The 21,372-nt window shown below is 46.2% G+C and overlaps 1 protein-coding gene across 4 annotated transcripts in view; it reads left to right on the top strand.

The window, feature by feature from the left end:
- LOC106806460 (DNA ligase 3-like) overlaps positions 1-21,372 on the top strand; it is a 51,425-nt gene that overhangs the window by 4,859 nt on the left and 25,194 nt on the right. For all 4 annotated transcript variants that reach the window (XR_001393548.1, XR_001393547.1, XR_001393549.1 and 1 more), the window contains exons 4-20: positions 68-175; positions 368-541; positions 863-969; positions 1,268-1,312; positions 1,445-1,614; positions 1,895-1,972; positions 2,245-2,419; positions 2,752-2,907; positions 3,281-3,412; positions 4,488-4,567; positions 4,845-4,932; positions 5,406-5,483; positions 5,717-5,840; positions 6,156-6,298; positions 6,736-6,957; positions 8,001-8,228; positions 8,497-8,625. Coding sequence is in view for 1 of the 4 variants with exons in the window: in XM_014808399.1 (XP_014663885.1) it covers positions 68-175; positions 368-541; positions 863-969; positions 1,268-1,312; positions 1,445-1,614; positions 1,895-1,972; positions 2,245-2,419; positions 2,752-2,907; positions 3,281-3,412; positions 4,488-4,567; positions 4,845-4,932; positions 5,406-5,483; positions 5,717-5,840; positions 6,156-6,298; positions 6,736-6,957; positions 8,001-8,228; positions 8,497-8,625 (2,237 nt within the window). In the remaining 3 variants the exon portion in view is untranslated. The remainder of the gene's footprint in view (positions 1-67; positions 176-367; positions 542-862; positions 970-1,267; positions 1,313-1,444; positions 1,615-1,894; positions 1,973-2,244; positions 2,420-2,751; positions 2,908-3,280; positions 3,413-4,487; positions 4,568-4,844; positions 4,933-5,405; positions 5,484-5,716; positions 5,841-6,155; positions 6,299-6,735; positions 6,958-8,000; positions 8,229-8,496; positions 8,626-21,372) is intronic.

Here is a 21,372-nt window from a genome sequence, read left to right as displayed (position 1 = left end):
ACTCTGTGTAATCGGCCTCACAATCTAATTTGTTCACGTCAGATTTTTGCATTTGTCTGTTTATTAGAACGAGCGCAGCGGACGCCGAAGAAGGCAACACCAAAGAAAACGCCACAGAAGAGTAAGAAGGATACTGAGAATGCAGCTAGTGGTACCAAGGTTGACTCTGCACCAGGTGTATATGTGTTACTCTTCTTCTAATTTTTATTTTTATAGCAAATTAGTTATCACCAAAATTGTTTAACTATTGTAATTCAGCGATTCATACAATTGGAAACACAATTGCCTAGATGTTTCACGACAGCGTGGAGTTAAGATTCTGAGAAGTTGAAGAGAGATTTGAGAGATTTTTGTAAAATCCTTTAAGCTGCCACGACACCTACACCTGCACCTGCACCAGCTCAGGCAGCAGGCATCCCGGAGCACAAGGACAACAGCTTCAAGGCGTATAGGCGACTCTGTGCTTTAGTGGCAGAGGAATCCAGCTACCTTGGGAAGACGGCCCTGGTGGCCAAATATGTCAGCAAAGGTCGTGATGGAGGTAAGTAGTAGTGTAGTAGTTGTTATTGTGTGAGTAGGTAGGTGTGTGTGTGTGTGTGTGCGTATGTACGTGTGCAAGCGTGCATGGGTGCGTGCGTTTGTTAATATATGTGCGCTCGTGTGTGAGCGTGTGTTTGTGTGTGTGTACGTGCATCCTTGTGTGGATGAGTATGGGCGTGCATGTGCGTAATTGCATGCATGTATGTGTGTGTGCGTGTGTGTGCATAGGTGAGTGCATGCATACGGTTGTGTGCACAAGCATGTGCATGCGTCTGTGTCTAATGATTTTAAATAGGTTTTTAATTTGCTTCTTGCCTTACAGATAGCTTCAAGGGTGACACGTATCTCCTGATCAAGCTGCTTTTACCTGGTCAGGTAAAGAGAGTATATAATCTGCAGAATAAACAGCTAGTGAAGCTGTTTAGCCAGGTATGCCCATGTAGTCACATTCTATACCATTAACAGTAGGAAGTTTGGTTTAGCATAACAGTTTTTGTTTGCAAACAGCATAGAAGCTACATTAAAAAAATAATGAAAAGTATGTATGTGCTAATTTGTTTGTCTCCACGTAGTTGTGCTATGTTATTGCAAGCAAGTATACCCAATTTCTCAGTTTCTGTTAAATAATACACGGTCTCGATTATAATTTTATTCATAATTGTGTTAAACTTGCATAGAATTTATTCCTAGTCATCTCTGAAGTTAAACTTACTGTTTTGTTCTCCAGATATTTGGTACTAGTTTGGAGGAGATGGTAACAGACTTAGAACAGGTAATATATGGTTGCTTCATCATGTACACAAGACTGTAATGCCTAACAATTATACACAGTGGAAACCAAGTCATGTTCTCTGCTGTAAACAACGATATACAATATGCTTAACAGTGTTTTTGCACATTTTAGGGTGATGTTGCAGAGACAGTTTTCAAGTTTTTTGAGCTGAGCACCACAGACATACAGCCTGCAGCGAAAAGCACCCTGACCTTGGCTGAGGTCGATCACTTACTTGGCCAGTTGGCAGCAGAAACCAAAGAAGATGACCAGGAAAGAGTTCTGACCAGAATGGCCAAAAGGTATGTACACATGATAACATCATCGTTCAATAAATAAAGTTTTGATTCGTTCATCATTAATCACATCATAACTAAATGATCCGTAATGAGAATTAATACATGCTTTATGGTAGCGTAGGTCTGCTGTATTTATAGGATAAAATTGTAGATGTGTAGTAGTAGATATAATAGTTAAAGTAATAATATAAATGTAATATAATAGTAATAGTAAAAGATAAGAAAGTGTAGTTATTATATCATCAGGTAATGTGCTGTTTATCATATTGTATGTCGATTTCAGGAGCACTGCAAATGATTTGAAGATGATAATACGTCTGATTAAGCATGACCTAAGGATCAATGCTGGATCCAAGCACATGTGAGCATCACTATTCCAACATACACCAATTTTCCTCAGATTTCTCTCGTTGTCACTCTATCATTCTCTGAGCCATTCTGTTCTTACCTTTTGATTTCTCATAAATCACCTGTGTGACATTTATTGATCACTATAATTTTCTCCCTTCCTATAAAATGGTGGAGAGAAGCCTGAACACTTGTTAACACTATAAATGATTCTTCATTAATGCGTGTGTTGCGTATTTTCAGAATAGACTCGAGGTGTTAATCCACGTGTATATTTCTGTGCAGCTTGGAGGGTCTGGATGCTAATGCCTATCCTGCATTCCAAGCGTCGCGAGACCTGAGAGATGTCGTCGATCGAGTGTTAAAGAACCAGCGAGAGGCTCGCGAGACGGGCAAGCCGGGCATGGCTAAGTCCATTAGTGTCCGAGCGTCCCTGATGACCCCCGTCCTGCCCATGTTGGTGAGTGTTGTGTCCAGTCTTTCCACATGTATGCTAGGTTTACCATCGGTGCACCTAGTGATGTTGATGTGTGTGATGCGGTGTTGGGCGTGTGTGAAGAGTAGTGATATCTGCTGGGTATTAACACATCCCTGACAGTAACTCTGAGTTCAGTGTCGTGTCTCGCAGGCCGCGTCTCCTACTCGCTAGTTCAGTGTCGTGTCTCGCAGGCCATGCCTCGTACTCACTAGTTCAGTGTCGTGTCTCGCAGGCTGCGTCTCGTACTGACTCGTTCAGTGTCGTGTCTTGCAGGCCGTGTCTCGTACTGACTCGTTTAGTATCGTGTCTCGCAGGCGGAGCCGTGCAAGTCGGTCGAGTTTGCGCTGAAGCGTTGTCCGAGCGGCATGTACTCCGAGATCAAGTACGACGGTGAGCGTGTGCAGGTTCACAAGCAGGGCGACCGCTTCAGCTACTTCAGCCGCAGCCTGAAGCCCGTTCTCGCTCACAAGGTATGTCCGTCTCCTCCTCATTACTAAAGAGATTAATAGATCATTAGAAATGATAAAATAGAGATAGATTAAGGCAAAGAGATTATTAAAAAAAGTTATTATTATATCCATCGAGCGCACGCAGGTGTCAGCACGAGTAGCCGAGCGGCATTGCCACGACCGCAGATGCTGCTTCTTTGTTTGAATCTACTCGTGCCGTGAGACATCCTAGCGGTATGATGAATGCGCGCATGCATGCTGCTACTCTGCAGGCATCGATTTAACAGAGCAATGCACTCGTGCGCCCGCGAGGTACCAAGTTACTGTGCGTGGTTTAACATTAAGGTTAACGAGTACTCATTTAGTTGTCTACGGTTGTTATCTGTGCCCACAGGTGCAGCATTTCAAGGAGTTCATTCCGCGGGCATTTCCGCACGGCAAAGACATGATTCTCGATGCAGAGGTGCTTCTCATCGATACGAATACTGGGAAGCCGCTCCCGTTCGGAACGTTGGGTGTGCACAAGGTAGCTTCCCATTGTTGGCTGGCTGTTGGTAGCTAACATATTTATTTATATATATATATATATCAAGTGTACATAATGGGAGAAGAGTATGACACCGATATATATATATATATATATATATATCAAGTGTACATAATGGGAGAAGAGCATGACACCGTTTAACAGCGTTTTGCATAGTTTTTAACTTGAAAATATTTTATCAATATGTGAATAAATATATTCAAACTTTACCTTGTTTTCGTCTATGATTCTTCCTTAATCATATGACACCACCAATTTACCTGAAAATCGTATGTGTTCTTTAAAAAAGTTTTTTGAATACGACACAGTTTCACACAGTTTTCCCAACCATTTGCATCTCGTTGACCAATGTTTGTTATTGGATTAGTGTTCTATTGTCTCTGATGGGACGCTGGGGGCTGTTGGGGATATTAGGTAAGCACAGTAACAGCACTTGTTTTGCTTCCTTATCACCAGGAACACGATGGCAACACAGCTAAAATCAGCTGCTAGCTCGCATTTATTTCTAGCACGCTGGAAACGCATTACACACTGAATACAATTTGATGCCTAATATCCCCAACACCCCCCAGCGTCCCGTCAGAGACAATAGAACACTAATCCGATAACAAACATTGGTCAACGAGATGCAAATGGTTGGGAAAACTGTGTGAAACCGTGTCGTATTCAAAGAACTTTTTTGAAGAACACATACGATTTTCAGGTAAATTGCTGGTGTCATATGGGAAAACAAGATAAAGTTTGAATATATTTATTCACATATTGATAGACTATTTTCAAGTTGAAAACTATGCAAAACGCTGTTAAAACGATGTCATACTCTTCTCCCATTATGTATTCTTGATATATATATATCACATCTAGTCAACATGGGTAACACAGTACAGTTTGTTCCGTGCAGACTGTCCAGGCCTCCACTTTCATACGTAACATACATATATCATTCTGGCGACATAGTATATTTTTACAATTTATATCACATAGTTGCGTTTGTCACTTGAAAATATCGACCGATAAAGTGGATGTTTCATCTAGACCTCCATTTTCTTTGTAGAAATCTGCTTTTAAAGATGCGGCAGTGTGCCTCTTTGTGTTTGATTGTCTCCATTTCAACGGGGAAAACCTGATGGAAACGTAAGTTGTTCGTGATTTGCATAACCATGACTATACTAGAGTAGTGATGCATGTAACAGCTGCTTACCAGATGAAAGGACGTGTTCTGTTAGCATTATTTTCAGTAATATAGCGTTGGATGGTCAACGATATTATTGTAATCGTCGCAGGTGCCAATGTGCATGTGTATCCCTTTATAAATCGTGATTACCATGGGGGTTATTTGCTCAGGAGCTGACCTGCTGCATCATAATGCAGTAAGTCACAGCCGGTGAGAATTTTATTTATTTATTTGCAGACCTATAAAGGAGCGCAGGAAATTCTTGCATGATAACATGACAGAAGTCCCCAATCATGTCATGTTCTCTGAAATGAAGTTCGTCACGGTAAGTCTAGATTCTAATTGATCCCATTAGATTTAGTAGTTAAATTTTGCTTTATTAGTAGCTGTGTAGTTTAATCCCATAACTACACCCATCATGGGTCATAATGCCAACATAAATTACAGTCAACCCTTTCATGTAAGGGTTCCTCAGGATAAAAATTGATAGACAGGTGTTTGTTGTATAGAAGTGGTTTCACTGTATAAATTCCTCTCAAGGGAACCACCAAATGTATTTTTTATAGACGTGCAGGTGTTCATTCTATACTCATGTCTACTAACACAGGTTTGACTGTAATATGCATTAACTAGATATCTACACACACACGCACACATGCACGCATATGCGCACACACCGGCTGACCGGCACACGCACGCATGAATGCACGCACGTACGCAGACATACACACTAACCATAACCCTAAACCGAATCCTAACCGAACCATATCATCATAATTATTTTATCTCTGTTGGCAGACTGCAGCAGAACTTCGTGCAATGATCACAAGGGCTATCAGGGAAGGACTGGAAGGTCTGGTCTTAAAAGACATCACGGTACGTGACTCTGTGCTATAGTGTGAGGTACATAATATCATGGTAAAGGACTGTGCTATAGTGTGAGGTACATGATGTCGTGTGTGTGTGCGTGCGTGCGTGCGTGCGTGCGTGCGTGCGTGCGTGCGTGCGTGCGTGCGTGCGTGTGTGCACAGGTACATGTGAATGTACATATATATATATATATATATATATATGTCTCATGATAGATAATTATGCTACTATTTACACAGAGCATCTATGAACCTGGCAAGAGACATTGGCTGAAGGTGAAGAAAGACTACCTCAATGAGGGTGCAATGGCGGATGCAGCTGACCTGGCCGTGCTTGGAGCTTACTATGGAAGTGGCAGCAAAGGTAGGTAGATGCAGATAACACGACGGCATCGCAGGATAAGTCACTTCACGCTGCCCAGCTCTGATCACCTCCATTAGTATGGGATCATGACATGCTTTGTGACAGCTGCAGCTTTACAAATATGGTATTTACGTCAATTCTTCGCTTTCACTCGTCTAAGCAGTCCTTGTTACGAGGGGCTTGCATGCATGTGGCATTGACATAGATGTGACTTGCGTGTATGGCACGTATTGTGTATTATTATCGCAGTAATGCGATTTAGGGGCTGATAAATTGTAGCTTTTCCACTGCGACATGTTTATGTCCTATTTGTAGGCGGCATGATGTCAGTGTTTCTCATGGGCACCTACGACCCCCACTCTGGAAAATGGTGTACAGTAACCAAGTGCAGCGGTGGCCATGACGACAAGACACTAGAACGGCTAAACAAGGAGCTGCCTATGATCAAAATCAGCAAGGTTTTTCCGAATTAGTACTTATATAAGGAAATATCCGCGTGATTTGTTGTCGTATTATTGAATATTCCATCTGAAACTGGAATGCAATTTGAAACAAATAGAATAGTCTAGAGTGATGGCACCACCGAGTTCCGTGTCATACATGATAATTAAATGTATTTTGCGACTTATAAGATGCTATGATACATTAGACACACCACAAATTTACAAGGTAGCAATTGCAAGCAATTTTAATTTGATTGTATAATAGCCCTCCCCCACTACTGGGTTGTCTCACCATAAATAAGGCAACACCCTTGTTTATAACCCTTAAATTGCCTTAATTTATAACCCCTAATCACTATCAATATTGGTTATTATATATTGAGGGCTATTCCATATGGTGTATAATATGGAACATAATATATATATATATATAAAACTTCTATGGTTACCAGGACCAAAGCAAAGTTCCCAAATGGTTGAAGATCAACAAAGTCTTGATACCGGATTTCGTCATATCAGACCCCAAGGTGGCGCCGGTGTGGGAGATCGTAGGAGCAGAGTTCAGCAAGTCGGAGAGTCACACGGCGGATGGCATCTCCATCCGTTTTCCGAGGGTGACCAGAATTCGCGATGACAAGGATTGGGAGACGGCCACCAATCTCAACCAACTCAGGGTATGTGCCAGGGGCCCGTCGTCAGAAACAAAGTTAGTCGTTAGTCTTAACATAAACTTTTTCTCGTAGAAAGTTGACTGAAAAATAATGATGATTTACGAGTTTACTGATAAAGTTACACATAATGAGTTTCACATACGCAGTGTATAGAGGTCTGATCTACCAGGAAAAGGTAAATGTTATTAAGACTAATGTTAAGGTATATTTTTGACAACAGGCACCAGCGACACTACGAATGTTATTTCTTCTCATCATTTCTTCTAAGCGTGTCATACTGTAGTATTTCTTGAACTGTCAGTTCTTATTTCACTCGGTATTTTAAGCAGTTCATCTAGGCTGCGTTTTGCTCGTTTACATTATGTTTTAGTCATGTGACTCGCGGGTTTCCTTGTCGCGTTATAAAAGCGTCTGTTGTGCGTGGCGCGGGCCTTTTGCTTGAGCCGTATTTATACATTTGCGTGCGCTCGCGCATTTTTCCACGATGCACCATACATTGTAAGTGTTGTTTCTTGGTTCTCGCCTAATTTCTTATAATTTGGATCTTTATTATATAATTTTGGATATAATGAACATTACATGACATGAGCTACATAATATTTAGTGTGCATTATTTTGTATTTACAGTTTTACCTGCACGTGTGCAGCTACATCACGTGTTGAGTAATAAATTTGGGGCGTATGAAAAAGATGCCGAGTTGTGAAATATTGGTTAACACGCACGGAATGTAACAACGAATATTAACCATATTTCACACGGGAATTTTGTGGCTATAGCCGATGGGAGAATTATTTGTTACTAAGCTATAATAAGATGCATTTGGCTTTATCTCAGTGACAGCACCGTAACTCCTTTTGATTTCGTCTTGATAAAACCTGACGGTATGTAATGCAAGAGTTATTCATCAAACTATTGTAAGATCGGTTTACTTTCAACAACGGCAACCCTGAAAGGGCTTGTGATTCGTGTCCGACCCTTCGCACATCGGATTCTGCACCCTAGGTGGCAGCACGTGTGGCTCTCGCTCATGGTTCTTTTCTTGTAGGACCTATTTGAGAAGTCGAAGGAGACATCAGACATTGCTGATCTCTTCTCACCGGGTACAAAGAAGAAGCCATCCGGCAACGACGACGATGATGACGATGATGCGGGACGTGGGATGCAAGGATCGGACGTTGGCAGCAGTGCCTCCAGTAGTAGAACCTCCACTCCTGCTGCTTCTCCACTCAAGCGGAAGATCAAGGAGGATCCGGAATCCATTTCCAAAAAGAAGGTAGAATTAGCGCGGGTTGAAGCCACCGGTGGTGTACGAATGCCAGCATGACTGGCAGTGTTTTCACAGTTCGGAGTTTCTGTTCAGAGATTTGGTTATTATAGCTAAGCACAAACAGGTCGACGGTTGCGCTAAGTTCATCGCAGCGTAGGTGGCGCCACTGTGTCATTAGAAAACCCCAGCGGCATCTACCCATGATATGTTAGTGCCGGCGTTTGGAACAAATATATGTGCAAAAATACTACAGAGATTCTTTCCTGTGTTTTAGCGGAAATTAGAAGGCGAAACCACAAACGAAACATCGCCAATGAAGAAGCGAACCCCTGAGAAAAAGCAGAGGTCCGAGAAAAGCCACAAGCACGGTTCGTCCGTCAAATTGAGTGAAGTCGATAAGCAAGTAGGTGGCCTGGTTTGCGAGCAATATCAGAATTCCACCGTTCCATCTTCTCGATAACAAACGATCTTCTCGACATCGGTTCCCTCTACTCTCGATTACTCTCGCTGATTTTACGCGCCTGAAATGACTTACCATACAATGGCATGCTCATTCGTTATGCTAACTGTGACCGATTCTCGCAAAGTGATGTTGATCACGACGTTATTGCACGCGACGGCGGCGATTGTGTCGTCATTGCTGGGCTGTGCAAAATTCCTCTTAGAATACCTGAGCCGTTATTAGCCTATGCCGTGGACGGGGTGGACAGATTGCTCATTCGCATGATTGCTTGGCTGTCACGTAGCAGCTCAGTCTGGCATGGATGATCGGCAATTATCGTCAAGGCGACGATCCTGGCTTATCGTGGTGACAATCGCGGCTCGTTGCCACGGCGACGAGTGACGATCGTCGTTTATCGTCAGGGCGAGCTCGCTCCCAGAAGAGCTTTAAAGTTTGGCCAGACAATCGACGTTATCGCGTCGCCGCTGCTCCCTGTTCAACTCTCGAGCGATTTGATATCACGAGAAAGGAAGCTGTTGTGTGTTGAGCTAGCGAAAGCGATCATAACCGAAACACTGTGCAACGCCCTGGCCGCTGACAACGACGGGTGTCCGTGCGTGCGCGTGTGTGTGCGTGCGCGTGTGAGTGCATGCGTGTGTGTGCGCGCGTGTGTGTGTGTGTGTGTGTGTGTGTGTGTGTGTGTGTGTGTGTGTGTGTGTGTGTGTGTGTGTGTGTGTGTGTGTGTGTGTGTGTGTGCGTGCTGGCGTGCGTGCGTGCGCGTGCGTGTGCGTAGGGAGTGTCGAATTTCCGTGAGAGGCAATCGGGCTTTGCAGAGTGGTCTCTTTCCACGTCGGCCAAGGCTGATTCGTGGGCGCGTGTGTGCTGGTAACTACTGGCTTATTCATAAAGGAATATGGTGCGGCGCGCACGTAGCCCTGCTCCAATTCCTGCCTCCCTGCGTAGTTCCCTCATTGATGAATGGCGATCGCGTGCCCCGCTAACCGGCAATGTGCCGCGTGTGTAATGTGACATGGCGTGACACACTTGACACGTGTGACGTGACGTGACGCACTTGACGCATGCTTCGTGTGACGTGACGTCACGTGGCACACTTGACGCGTGTGACGTGTGACGTGACGTGACGCACTTAAAGCGTCCGGCGTGTGACGTGACGTGTCGTGAGACGCACTTGATGCGTGCTACGTGTGACATGACGTGACGAACTGGACGCGTTCCGCGTGTGACGTGACGTGACGCACTTGATGCATGCTTCGTGTTACGTGACGCGACGCACTTAAAGCGTGCCGCGAGTGACGTGACGTGACGTGACACACTTGACGCGTCCCGCGTGTAACGTGACGCGCCGTGACGGACTTGACGCGTGTGACGTGTGACGTAATGTTACGTTGTTATGTTATGTTAGATCGAGTAAATTTCTAATGTAAATGGCTAACATACTGTTAATACATAGCGATGAAACGTAATGTGGGGCGGAGAGAGCGCGCGGGGCGGTGAGAGCAAAATTTCGGCGCCATTATGCAAATCGGCTTGATCAAAACGGCGTGCTAAGTGATTAACTTGGCTGAGCGAGAGAGGTGGCGCTCGTGCGCGTGCGTGTGCGCGTGCGTGCGTGCGTGCGTGTGGGTGCGTGCTTGTGTGTGGGAGGATAAATAGGCGAGCCATCTGGCGGATGAGCTTGTATATTAATTACTTTCGGCAAGTGTTATCGTTGCGCCCGTGTGACGACCGCTGCTCACACCCACTCTCGGCGATAAACTTTCGTCTCTCTCTCTCTCTCTCTCTCTCTCGATGTGTGCACATTAGTTTAAAAGTAAAATAATTAATTTCGAGAATGGCTTAGTCGAAGCTTGATTCGTTTATTTCTTCGTCGGTGTCTCACATTAAGTTTTAAAAACTTATATTTTCAATTGGTTAGGTGTATGAACCGCTATAGATTTGAAAGCCACTATGTCTCAATTAAATTGCAAGTTAGTAAAATTGGTTTGATGTTTTGAAAATAAATTGTACGTTTAGAAAAGTAAATTTTACAATGATGTGAAGGAATTTAAAGTATATCAGGGCCGCCTGTCGCCTCATCCTGTCCGTCTACACTCATTTTCCTGTTCTTTTATGGGGGAAAGTTGTGAGGATTAATTTGCGCAGCTTTCTAACACTAACATTTCCTGATCTTTGTCACGTCTGCTGAATTGATTTAACTGCCATGAATTTAAAATTCTCGCGCACGTACCGTGGTACATTGCCGCGGTTGCAGGGGCTGCACTCCTGTTTCCATCCGCGTGAGAATTGCGTCGCTACGTGAAAAAGAACACGTCGCAGTGTCCCATTTCGCAACGAGGGATGATGTCAAGTTGGCGTCTGCTTGCCAGTAGATAGTTCTACTCCGGCTCGAGGGCAGACTCAAGCTGATCCAAGGCCCCTCAATTCTTCGGCGCAAGATCAGGCTGCGCTCGAATTGGGATGGGCGGAGTAACTGGAGGTTCTGGGCTGATGGATGCAACTCGCCCGACTATCATACGCTGTGGCGATGTCCGCATCATGCCCACTGCCGTGAGAACGCATAAGGAATATTCCCGGTCAGGAGCCATGAGTCCATGCTCCAGTCGAGCTCAGCGATGGTACATGGTATCTCTCCCGTTTGCAGCTGTCCCGTATCACGCACCGTGCCGGACCATCAGTGGGAGTGGACGGTGACAGCAAGGCCTGTATTGCTTTCTCTCAGCTGTCCCGTGCTGTATCTCCTCGTCCGCCTCGTATGCGTACGTCTACCCTGTTGGCATGATCATAAACGATGGAGCAGCGCGCAGATCTGCTCTGTGACGAGTGCGGCGATCTAGCGTCTGTAAAACGGCGTCTGTCTCATCCGATCATGCTCCTGTGCGTGCTCTTTGCAGCAAGTGGTCCAGAAATGTCTAGCTGGGACCGCAGGTCTGCAGTGCACATAGGTCTGCTTGCGCAGTGCAAACCAAGCCGCAGACCGTCAGATCGCGGAGCTGTAGGTATCCCACACGCCCGTCGCGGTATATATAGTGGTAGGCTAGAGAACTGAGAAATGGCTTCACCTTCGGTTGTCATAGCCTCAGACCGTAAGTATGGTGATGCATGAGGTAGCAGACTGGTGGCTTAAGGTCGTAATTATGAGTCGTCGTAAATGATCGTCGCTGCGTAGAATCACGAAGGGGTCCGGGAGCCGTTAGAGCGCGCACACGAGTCCGCGCGTCGTGCTTCTTACGCTTTTTTTGTGTTCAGGCTTTTTATCAAACCAAGGCATAAACTTAAAGATATAGGCTACGGCCTAAACAAAGAATACGTTCAATGTAATGGAATTATATGAAGATATTATAGCCATACATTATGCCATAGCGTTTGCACATTTTGATGTTTTAATGTTATGCGATGCCATTTCCAGTTTCTTGCTGGACACATATATTTAATCACGAGTATATGTGTGCGCGCGCGTTTCACATCGTCGGTAAGCAAACTCTGTCTCCCAATGGTCTGGTACTCGGCTGTCGGCGTGAGGCGGCAAGTCGGAGCATTGCTGGCGCGTCCGGACTAACGTCGTGCGGAGTTGTCGGCAGGTTTCGTAGACAATTGTATGACGGAGGTATAGGGCTCTAGGTAAGGAGATTTCGCACTTGAGTCTGAGACTCGTGTCATATAGTGCAGCTAAAAGGCCTGCGCGGAGAAGAGCTATTGGACCGTTCTCTGGGGCGTGACATAGACTTCGGCAGCCGGTCTGCATGGGAAATCTTTCTGTGAGAACGAAGACAACCAGATAAAGCGCCCTTAAAGACAGAGGTCTGAGACATGAATTCTGGCTGCAAATAGCCGTGAGAGCTAGGAGACATGTGCTATGTTGCACAAGGTGCGAAGCTCAGACTCTCTCAAGATTAGAGGTGAGGCAAGACCGTGCACGCTGGCGCTGGTGCTCCGTGCGATTACGAACGCGGCCGAGAAAATTTACGTAATGGACAGAGATATGGTATGCACGAGGAATCCGCAGCCGCGGAGCCGCCTGTGAGATCTTTTTCTTCGCTCGCTTAACGGGAAATTGCTAACAGAGAAACAAGCTTGCTCACATTAACCGCATGCCTCAGCGTTAACATATAGGCGCATCTTATGGTGATTTCGGCAAGTACATCGGTTTTGATGTGTAGTAAGCCGCTCAATACGATGATCGTGCAGGGCCCTCCATTTAACCGCAGAACCATATTGGGTGGGTAAACGGACATCGCCGGCACTAGCACCCAACGCTGTTGCGAGACGACTGTCAGGTGCATATGACTGTGTGCGCTCAAGCTCGAAGTGATGTGTGTGGCCAGAATCGTAGACGATCATATTGGTTGCAGCATATCCTGCTGCTAAATAGGTACGCTGTCATGATACTGATGTATGATGGTCATGATGAATGATGATCGATGGAAGTCATGTATGCATCGTAGACTGGGGATGATTGGTTGATTGATGATTGCACGATGACGATGAACACGTCGGTATGACAAATGATGATGACGAAGAATGATACGACGATGATGTATGATGTATGATATGATGTGATGTATGAGGAGGCTCGTTAGCACGGGCAGGTGGCATGTGTGTCGTTCTCTATCCGTCTGTCCGTCCTGGCCATCCGTCTCGTCCCTGCCTCCTGTCGCGTGCGCGTCCATCCATACCACTGGTATCCATGACCTCCTGTTCGGCCGTCCATCCATACTGTCCCTACCTCCTGTCGCGTGTCCGTACATCCATTCTCTGCCGCTCCTCCTGTCCCGTCACCGTCGCATGCCGTTCTGTCCGCTCCGCTCCTGTCCGTCCTGTCGCATCCGTTCGGTAGCGCTCCGTCCGCCCTATGGCTCGTCTGTCGCATCCCGTCTGTCCGTCCATCCGTCGCGCTATCCCACCGACGCACCGTCCGGTATATAGTCGTACAGATGGAATTGGCTTCACCTTCGGTTGTCATAGCCAGAGCGTAGTATGGGTGATGCAGGGAGACAGACCGTGCTTAGTCGTAAGTTATGAGTGTAAAGAGGCTGACCGGTCGGAAATCCCCCGCCGTCGTCTTCTAGCGTTTTTTTAGTTCCATTTTTAAAACGGGCAAGAGGCATAAACTATAACAGAATAGGGTAAGGCGGGGCCTAAAAATAATATACCGTAAATGATGGAAATATTAAACACATATGGCTATACCCAACGCTTTGCAAATTTTGGGATTGTTAATGTATATGAATCCATTTCTCTAATAAATTATGAAATATAATGTGCATCGTGTGTGTCGGTGCGTGCGTGCGTGGTGTGCGAGAGTTTGTGTGTATAATGCGTGCGGAGTTTGCAGCTGACGATTCGGCATTGTCATTGACATTCGATATTAACATTGAACATTGATACTTGACATTGCGGGAGATGGTTCAAGCTAAGAGCCAGAGGTAAGAGTTCTCGCTCCGAAAGCTCGTGATCCGAATTTCTTAAACCGACCACTTAACTTATATTTGAATATTGATATATTATATATCGGCCTAATACGGCGCGATTGGCACATGGCATGCATTAAACGAGTGACTCTTCGAGCCTGCGCTGTGAAATTCGGCGAGCTGGAACCAGATTATGGTATGGGATTTTTTTCTTATGTTGCACATCGTCACACTCTTCGACCCGTAAAAAACGTCTGGTGGAGAGCGCATGAAGGGCAATGCCGATCGCGCGGCGCACGGTCCCAGTCAAAGGTGTGCCAAAGGGATTCGAAATTGACCGTACAAAGCTCCGAAAATCAAAGGATTCGTGGCTGCCCGGCGGAAACTTATGATTTGCGGAGACAATAAGTATCTAATTCTTGCAAACTATATCAGGCAGGTCCGAGGCTAACCAGAGTGTAACTCCCACACGCACGTAGAAGGTTAGCTCAAGTAAGCAAATTTGAGAATTCAAGAAAAATATTAGGATTTTAATATTGAAGCAGGTCTACGCCAGATAGCGTGGAATAAGATGGCGCGATTAATTCATAAAGACCAAAATATAGAGCAATTCTGGTATCTCATAATCCGACTGGCTTATTATGTTCCAATTGCATCCCCTGCAACTCTCCAGTTTTTTCACTACAAACGCACTGCGTAGCAAATTAACGCAGAGGCAGTGTATTTTCCGGTCCCGGAAGCACAGACTAGAAATCCGCTTCACACGCTGTAAGTGTTTTCTCTGCGCCACGGAACGGGTTTCTTTAAATTTTTAAAAAGTGGAAGTTCTCATGTACTGAGTACATTTTGAAGTTCCAAGACACGTAAGGGATAAGGGCGGCAAGGGCTAAATCACCTTAACAACACTTTGAGCCCACTAACTTGTTATTCTACCGTTTACATCACACGATTTAAACTTTGCATTATTTAAAATCTTTTTATTAATAAATTAAAACTTCGAGCAACTATTGTCGGCCCACGGTGATGTATTAGTCGAATAGAAGCAGGATTTAACTGTGTTATGTGTAGACGCACGTCACGCAGCGACAACAACAACCCAGACAGGCAGAACAGACAGCAGACAGACGCATACACTCGGCCACACATAGAGAAATACGGAACGAGAGAACGAGAGAGAGAAAGAGAGAGAGAGAAGATGGGAGAGAGAGAGAGAGAGAGAGAAGAGAGAGAGCGAGAATTGAAGAAGAGAGAGAGAGAACATGATACACACATACAGCCAGCACAGCTCACACAACAGGCGGAGACCCCGTAAACCCAAAATAAAGAAAAAGCGAAAACACACACGCATACACGGCACACAACACGCACCACAGCGACGACACAACCGCGCGCCCATGCAATCAACGGACAGCACACAGCAGCGACACACAGCAGTCGGACACGGTTGGCTCCAGCACAATCACCCCCACACACACACACACACACATAGGGCAGACTAACGAGCACAAAAGCGGGACCGCGCGGCTATGACGCACAGCGAACTCACGGCTTTTGTAGCATTGCAGCGCAGAAAGAGACGACGCACCACGGCGATGCAGACATACCAGCCTGGTCCGAATAATCCCCATAATGAAACACGCGTTAAGGTGGGCACATCCGGCCAGAAAGGATGGCAGCGTGCAATCCGAGCACAATACTTTGCGCCTTTATGTTGCAAGCCTCGTCCTGCATAGCCCCCAAAAACAACTAAACAAAAAACAAGCCGGATTTACTGTTGGCGTTCTGAAGCTCGTGGCAGCGAGACTGATCTCTTTCCTCGTAGTGAGTTTGAAATATTTGAAACGGTTTGCGTCTTCAGTTTTTAAAGTCCCGCTGTTATTAGCAAATTCATCGAGGTGGGTTGCCGTTGTGCAGAGGGCAAGGAACAAGACATCACTATTATAAGGCATATATATATAACTATTAGATATTTTTAATCACCTTACATTATATATAGGCAGGGACCCATTGCGTAGGGAGTGGAATATCGATATAAAGCTGTGCATGCATGCGGAAGTGATGTGCAGGGGACGGTCTGAATATCTATACTGCGAACTCCGGTCAAAACACTCCGGTGCTTCCAATGTGGCTTTCATGTCGGCGTACAAATCTTCCCGTTATTTTTTCAGACAGGCATTTTGGTTAATTGCAGGCTAACGTAACTAATTTAGGCGAAGAATCTGAAAAACCACTTGTCGAAACCGCGAGAAATGCTGTCTTCTCAATATCCTTCCCGTCTATAAACATATATATATATATATCCCCTTTGGCAGCAGACGCGCTTATATCTATATATATATGCATCATATATATATATATATATATAATATTATATCATACATTCACACTACATACATTACTACATACATGACATTACATAGCAACATACACGCCCGAACCCACACGCGCACGCGCAGCGCCCACCGCACCGCCATCACGCGCACTACGCAACCCGACGCCCACAGCGCGCACGCACGACGCACACGCACACGCACAGGCCGCACACACACCAGCACTCACAATACCTTGTTCACTCCACGTGACCCGGCACGCGTAATTCTCGGTGGAGGCGAACCGCTGGCTTGATGCAAGAGAAGCGAATGCTCGTTCGACCCGCGTCGGGTCGACACTCGGGCGCGTGGAATCACATTGCAGGGATCCGACGTGCGTGCGCCGCGCACAGCACCGCCCGCGATCTCTAGTTGTTGTGTGTCGCGTATGTGCAGGCCTGGAAGCTCTAGCCCCCAGGAGCATTTCAGCCAGGCGTGAAGCCTATGCATATCATCGCGACGTCAGCCGCGCAAACGAAATCAGGCGATACGTCATTGCGTATCCTTTTGTTCGCTCGCCCTGAACAACATCGGAGCCGCTGTGCGCCCCTTGGTAGAACGGGCCAGGCCTCTCCTCTTCGGCCGGCCATTTCCGGCCTTCCGGCCGGCAATTTACAATCTTTTAGCAATATAAACTCACAGCGTACGAACGCCCTTGTGCAGTTAAACGTCGAACCCGTCCTTGATAAGGACTTCCCCACAGCAGGAATTTAAGCCACACTGCAAGTTAGTCCGATCAAAAATGAGCACACTCCACCATGCAACAGGTGTAGCTTGCGCCCATCCCCGCCGTTTTGTCTACACTCCTTAATGTTGGTTGGGTTACATATTGGGACGCGTGTTAGGTGCTATATAAGTATAACTAAAAGCCATCATAGCCGCGCCTATTCCGGCAGCTCTTGGCTATGTGCGTGGGGACTTGTATCTGTCTCTACGCGTGTATGATTCAAAACGTAGCTGCCTAAGCATATGCTTTTATAGTGTTTCTCTGCTGCATCCTCTCACGTGCGTTCTAGCCCCCTGTCCTTTGAGTGGCGCTTGTCCTCTTCTGTCCGCTCGGGTGCGTCGGTCGTCATTCGTCTCGCTCCTCTGTCCTGGGGGTCTTCTCCTCTTCCTCTTCGTCTCTCTCCAGATCTCTCTATCGCTTGCGATGCGAATCCTTGCTCTCTCAGCTCTCGCTGCAACCTTCCGGCCGCGGCTTGCCTCGTGTCTCTCTCTCTCTCGGCACCTGCCTTTCCTGGTCTGTCGTCGTGCTTGCTCGGATCTGCACTTCTCTCTCTGTGCTCAGTCGGCTCGCTGTCTCTGCTCTGCCGTCTTGCCTCTGTCTGATATCGCCTCTCTGCGCGCCTCGCTCTCTCCCCCATATTCCTTCAAGCTCATTGGTTTCGTCTAATATATATTTTTATATATATGAATTTCATTTATTTGTATGTTTGAGTATCAACAAATAGCAATATGATGTATTAAAGTTTATTGGCGCGCGAGAAATTCAATGATGCAACGGCTTCTCGAAGACAACGATTCTTTACTCTGCAGGCTCGTTACATACGCACGCCAGGACACACGGCAAGCGATACCATCGCAGCCCCAACCCAGTCGCTATCTATTTCTCACGACAACCACCACTCGCCCCCACACTCGCCACGCACGCGCAGCCGCGCGCCCGTACACACAACACCACAGCAACCCACGCGACAGCACACACAAACACCACACCCCCCACCCCACCCACCGACCACCCACCCACCACCACACACACACACACAACACACACACACACACCCACACACCCCCCCCCCGCCCCCCCCCCGCCCCGTTACCCCCGTGGTAGCCTGGGCCCCGCAGGAAGTGGGCCCAGGCCACCACACACCACAACACACACACACACATATATATATATATATATATATATATTTAACAATTAATAATTGGTTAAAAATAAATCGGCCGGAACAGAGGTACTGGAAGTATTGTGATCGGTTTGTGCAGCGTATTGTGAGATACTTTCGTCGGTCGTAGGTTTTAAAATCCTTGCTCCACGTGTAAAAAAATACACGAACATTCGGTCATTATGGGCGCGCTAATGTGCGCGCTCCACTCCCCTGCCAGCGTGTCCTGCCACGCGGCACGTTTCAGCCGCCGTGTGAGCGGAGGCGTGCGAGTTCGCAGCGCTGTGGGACGCACAACACCACGCGCGGGCCACAGGCACTTGGAACGTTTCAATAAAATATAATGCTTTAATAAAATAACGAATCTATTTACTAGCGGCAAAGTTCTTAATGTTTCTATACTCTCATTTCAATCTATTATTGGCCGGAATTTCCTGCAAATGCCGTCCAAATGCTCATCTGCAACACAAGCTGGATGCCTGGCACAGCTACGCTGGGCTGGCAGCACTGACGATCATAAATATATATTTATTATACTATTATACTATTATACTATTATACTTATATATATAATATAATATATATAATTATACTATATATTTATGTGAGAAACATTAAGACTTTGGTAGTAAATAGATTTCGTATTTATTTAGCATTATATTTTTTATTGAAACGCTCCAAGTGCCTGTGCTCTAATGGCGGGTAAGGCTCGCTCGGGGAGGAGGTGGGCAACTGACGGGAGGTTGCTCTGCTAATGTAAAGAAATACCCTTTCCCACCGCGCCCCCATTGTCTGGCGGACTGGATTGAGAGTGTCCATCGTTATGACGCCGCATTATTTTCGGACGCCTTATTTTTCTCGCGGGTTGCTCGCGGACGTTAGTGATGATGACAGTCGCGGGTGGGCTCTAGAAGGGTAATCTCGCCAGCGAACGCTGCACGGGTGCTGGAGTTAACGTATGAGACACACGTATATATATATATATATATACACATGTATATATGTATGTATGTATATATACACGAGCGAGAGTAGCTGCCGAATGTGTGATTATGTAGATCTCTGTCGCCTCGGTCTGGACTGACGCTGAACGAGGCATCTACGGAGGGTCTAGGCGCATGAGTGGAAGATGTCGTTGTGGGAAATAACCGCGCACCTTAATGGAAGCCATTATAAGGGGAATAAAAGACGATGGGCGAGGAAGTGATAAAGAGAGAGAGAGAGAGAGAGAGAGAGAGAGAGAGAGAGAGAGAGAGAGAGTGTGAGAGAGAGAGTTGGAGGGATATGTATATTTAAGATATATATATATATATATATAACGAGATTGGGGGAAAGAGGCGGACAGAAGACTCAATGAGGACCCTCGACTTCGTAGCTACGCTTGCGAGCTAAGAGCAGCGCGGGTGGCCTATATGTCGCGCCCGCGCGTACGTATGTCAGCATAGATCAACAAGATACGCTGTCTCGCGGGAACGTAATATCAAGAAGAGAGTCGTCTGGCGCAATGACATTCGATCGCCGCATTTGAACCAAACGGGTTAAAATTTAAACGGAGTATCTGTTAGATGTAGTGTCGGATTTCGTGCGTAAACGTATGTCGCTGTTCCGTCGATGCTTTCACGTGAACACACGCGTCGACGACTGCGCTGGCGCGTCAGACTTCTTATCAGACTTTATACGGCGATGCTGGTGAGGCTCGATTTCGCGAAGGTTAGAAATAGAGTTTGGCCTGAAACGGACGTTACATGCTTGCGTAGTTTGTAGACAGTAGATGCACACGCGGTGCATTACACGTACACACACGCACGCACGCACGCACGCACGCACACGGACACGCTCACACACCCACGTGTGTGCGTGTGTGCGTGTGTGTTTGTGCGTGCGTGCGTGCGTGCGTGCGTGTGTGTGTGTGTGCGTGCGTGCGTGCGTGCGTGCGTGTGTAGAGTTTGGTGTAATAACCATGTTAAACCACGAAATGCGATTACGGTTCATTACTGCTTTATAGTTATCCGCGTTTTGTTAAAAAAAACGAAATATAGCAAATTTACGCGACGATAGAATTTCTAATTGGCTAGAGAAACCCTAGAAGATGTACGGCCGCAGAAAAAAATGGCGCTGTAACTGCCGTCTAATGACAACGCGAAGAAACCACAAAACACCTATCCCGTTAACTCGTCGTTCATTTGAACTAGATCATTACGGGTAATTAAATTAATATCGTTTTGTTCTTGCGTTGGTAATTAGGCTCTGGTGGTGAATGCGTCTCCACGCGCACGTTGGTCAGAGCTCCTGTGTCTCATTGTGCGCCGAGAGAGTCGTCTCGAAAGCTCGCTGATGAAATTTTAAACACCCTTAACTTATCATTTGAATTTGTTATATATATATATATAGGCCTATACGCGCGATTGCACATGGGCATATACGAGTGACTCGAGCCTCGCTGGAAATTCGGCGAGTGAACAGATTATGGTTTGGAATTTTCTTATGTTCACTCGTACATCTTCGACGTAAAACCGTCTGTGGAGAGCGCATGAAGGGCATGCGACGCGCGGCGCACGGCTGTAAAGGTGCCAGATTCGATTACCGCCGAAAATCAAAGGATGCGTGCTGCCGGCGGAAACTTTGTTTGCGGCAATAAGTATCTATTCTTGCAAACTATATAGGCATCCGGCTAACCAGAGTGTAACTCCACGCACGTAAAGGTTAGTCAAGTTAACAAATTGAATCAAGAAAATATTAGGATTTTAGCGTGATTGCTCTATATAGCCGCACACACGGCTTGTGTTAATATTGAACAGGGTACAGTACGGGAATAGGCGGATTAATTCATGACCAAAATAGAGGTAATTCTGGTATCATATCCGATGGGCTTATTGTTCCAATTGCACCCTAACTTCCAGTTTTTCATACAAACGCACTGCGTACAAATTAACCAGGCAGTTATTTTCCGTGTGCCGGAGAAGACAGAAATCCGTCTCACGTGGTATGTTTTCTCTGCACGACGTTTTTTAAATTAAAATG

The sequence above is a fragment of the Priapulus caudatus genome, unplaced genomic scaffold, assembly GCF_000485595.1.
Source record: "Priapulus caudatus unplaced genomic scaffold, Priapulus_caudatus-5.0.1 Scaffold161, whole genome shotgun sequence".
NCBI lineage: Eukaryota > Metazoa > Priapulida > Priapulimorpha > Priapulimorphida > Priapulidae > Priapulus > Priapulus caudatus.
Note: the sequence above shows the minus strand (reverse complement) of the source record. Positions and strands in the feature narration are given on the sequence as shown.